The 3,558-nt window shown below is 42.0% G+C and overlaps 1 protein-coding gene across 1 annotated transcript; it reads right to left on the bottom strand.

Annotated features, from left to right (window-relative positions):
* Positions 1–452: 452 nt before the first annotated feature.
* On the bottom strand, positions 453–1,103 carry LOC131004466 (uncharacterized). Its single transcript, XM_057931155.1, has one exon. The coding sequence runs from the start codon at positions 1,101–1,103 to the stop codon at positions 453–455; it is 651 nt and encodes a 216-aa protein (XP_057787138.1).
* Positions 1,104–3,558: the final 2,455 nt, after the last annotated feature.

Below are 3,558 nucleotides of genomic sequence, written 5' to 3' on the forward strand. Positions count from 1 at the left end.
GCGGAGATGATCATCTTTCTTCTTCCCATGCTGATTCCATGGAAGTGCGTCGGTTCCCTTCCTGGGGGTCGAAAAGATATTCGTCTTTCATTGCACAAGATGGTGGCGTAGTTCTCAGCTAGCCAATCCATTCCTAGGATTATATCCACATCTCCCATCGGTATAACATAAGAGTTGTTCACTACGATCTGGAGTGACCCTATGTTCAGTTCTAAGTTCAAGCACACATGATCTACTGTCGTCATTCCTCCTATTGGTGATGATATACTCAACTCCCGATCAGCTTTTTCAGTTCTTAGTCTTAAGGCATCAACGCATGCACTTGCAATGAAAGTATGCGATGCGCCCGTATCAAACAGAAGTACGACAGGGGTATTGAGTAGCATGCCCATACCTGCCAGGTTTCCCTGGTTGCTCTCAGGCTGCTTCTGCCCCATAGCATATGCTCTAGCTTAACGAGGCCCTTCATGTTGTTTCTGTTGTCGATGTTGTTGCTGGCGAGCCTGTTGCTGATACGGTCGTTGAGGTTGTGGTTGATACGGTAACTGTTGGTGCTGCTGTGGCTGCTGATACTGTGGCTGCTGCCCTGGGTGTGGTTGGGGCAGAGCTTGGATTGCTCGCAGATGCGGAGCCTGAATAGGTGGGTTCGGCCTTGGACCCGTCCCGTGTTGCTTATTCGGGCACCAGTTGGCATAGTGCCCTTTCTGGTTGCAGATATAGCAACTATCGCTGCCAGCCTTACAGATTCCCACATGACTTTTGTTACATCTGGGGCAAGGTGGAGTTCTTTGCTGGCTATTTCCCATCTGTTTTGATGCACTCTGACCCCCATAGCTCTGTGACGGGAAAGTCTGCCCCTGCCATGGCCTCTTCTCGGCTTGGCCCGAGTTACTATTGTCCCATTTTCCCTTTCCTTTGAAATTCTGATCATGATTCTGATTATGTGGAAGTGCTGGCATAGGTATAGATGCTGGTCTTTCGCCCGGCATTGCTGCCTCAATGTCCAATGCTCGGCTGAGCGACTCAGTATAAGACAATCCTCCATGGCTTGCCAACGCCATCCTGATTTCGTGCCTCGGACCGGCACAAAACTTCTTAGCCATTTTCTCATCCGTGTCAACTTGTCCTTTCGCGAAAGACTAATAAGGTCACTACACATCATAAGAAAAATTACCCCCAATGAGGACTTCACAACGATATGAAAGTCGAGATCTAAAGATTGATCTAAGTGCTACCCCTGACTTACTGGCCATCAGGCGGAATCATTACAAAGTATTCAGTCACGGAACGCCCTGCGGTTCGGGTGATCACAATTTGAACTACCATACCTCAACATCGTAAGATCTTAATACTATACTCGGGTATAAATCGTGTAGTCGCTACCATGCTGTAAGTAGTACTGACTAGGGTTCGAGGGAGGTACTGTATTATGCCCGACTAGCTAACCATATATATATATATATATATATATATATGAGAATGTTCAAGATACTCGTTTGATTAAGGCCATAGCTGATTCGGCGTTCCGCCTTGCGTGAACAGTCCGAACGAAGAACTATGCCCGTGTCACTAACTAACGTGACACACTACTTTGCACCTCACTGTACCTTGGTTGTCAGATTCTTGTGTCCCCTTGGGTGACGTTTGACTTCCACCTCTTGTGGCTCACTCTTCACCTTAACCTGTGGTGAATAGTAATTGTGTTTCTGCTAGTTGCTTCTACTGTCATTCTCATAATAGTGATCATGCATACTTAACGCATCTAAGTTCATTGAGTCATCTTCTCAATAAAGACATAAGCATGGTAATAAACACTTGCGCATTTGCGCGAAATATAAAGCTTTTGACTTTTGAAAACCTTTTGTTGTTCTTCCTCCTGGTTGAGCATGGCGATGTGATGAAGTGTTGAGCTTTGGTTGACTGACTTATATATATTAGTGATCATACTAGAAAAATGGGTTAACTCTAGGGTTCAGAGCAAATGAACTGCTCTGATACCACTCTGTCACGACCGGACCTAATTAAGGATAATTAAGCCGGGGAAACCGTGACTAAGGGAGGGAGATTAGAAGCGGGGTAGAAAGGGGGATAATCAAATATGGAGGATCGCATTCTATCATTGCTAACAAAAGGAATATTTATAATATAACGAAGGTTTAGTCATATTGACTCAAATAAACTAGTAAGTTCGGATAATTCCAACTTAGCCAAAATAACATAATATTTCTGAGTACGCAGCGGAATAAGGTTCTGATTACATGTATGAAGACATGTATCCCCAGAGTTCATTAATACATAAGGATAAGACAAAAGACTCCGCTCGTCACTTCATCCCCACCAGCAGCTGCTCAACCTGCACATTTAGAAATATATGCAGGGCTGAGTACAAAAGTACTCAGTGGGCACGTATGCCTAAGTATAAAAAAAAATACATGCTTCAAAACTGTAAATTGTCATGCCATCATAAACAGTACAACAAGGGAGTTTTCGTGAAATAGGCCCAAGCTTACTAAATTCATTTGTGATTCTTAAAGTTCGACTGCAGTCTAAGTTCTCATAATCTATCATATCTGAAGCTGTGTGCCGGAGAGGTGGCCACCTCTCACGGACACTTGACCGGCCAACCCGCTCGATGACTCACGGTCACTGGTGTACACTAGCCCTGGCAGGATAGCTATCAACTGCTCAGGACCCGAATTCGATTACATAACTTGGCAAAGCCACATCAGATAGATATATCATACTGAAATTGAAACATTTTATGGCAAGACAATACTTGAAATAACTTCAATTCAAAGATTTTGTCATGAAAACTTGTTCAACTGTAACATGAAACTCATTTGATATATATGAAAGTAATGCCCACCTGATAGCAACTCTTGTTGTGGTGTAGTGGCTCTTAATCTAGTTATTGCTCTCCCGCTTGACCTTTATTGCGAGAAGTTTAAATAAGATATGTGCTCGAAGATAATCCTCGATTAATGAGAATGCGAAAATAAATATGCATGAATATCTTATGCATGATTCATTATTCCGGCTTAATGGTCTGGGAAATCTACTATTAATCCTAACTCTCAGATTAAATAAAATAAATAACTTAAATAAGGCTCGTCGCATGAGGCCGGATAATAACTATAATAATCCGTTCTCATCAGGGTGTTCTAATCTGCCAATTAAATAAGTCTCGCTCGTGGTGGTTGATAAAAAGGTAATGACTAACTCGGCTTGTTCGCTATATAACCTCATAAGAATTAATCGGGCTTAATAAATAGGAACAAAAATAATATTGTAAGTTCAAATAATTAAAAGGCTCAACATAAGGCAGCCTAATAACTAATTAAGTAGAAGTGGCTATGAATGGAGTTTAATGAAATGGCCCAAGTGATTGAATTGACTATCCAGGTTTAGTTAATCAAGTAGTCCAATCGAATAAATAATTGGGCTCCATTAATTAATAAGAAGCGGCCCGATAGAAAAATAATACAAGGCCCGACTCAAATATTTAGGAAGAGCTCAAACAAATAAATAACTCGTTGGGCTCAATTAAATAAATAATAC

Source organism: Salvia miltiorrhiza, unplaced genomic scaffold (assembly GCF_028751815.1).
Source record: "Salvia miltiorrhiza cultivar Shanhuang (shh) unplaced genomic scaffold, IMPLAD_Smil_shh original_scaffold_404, whole genome shotgun sequence".
Classification (NCBI taxonomy): Eukaryota; Viridiplantae; Streptophyta; class Magnoliopsida; order Lamiales; family Lamiaceae; genus Salvia; species Salvia miltiorrhiza.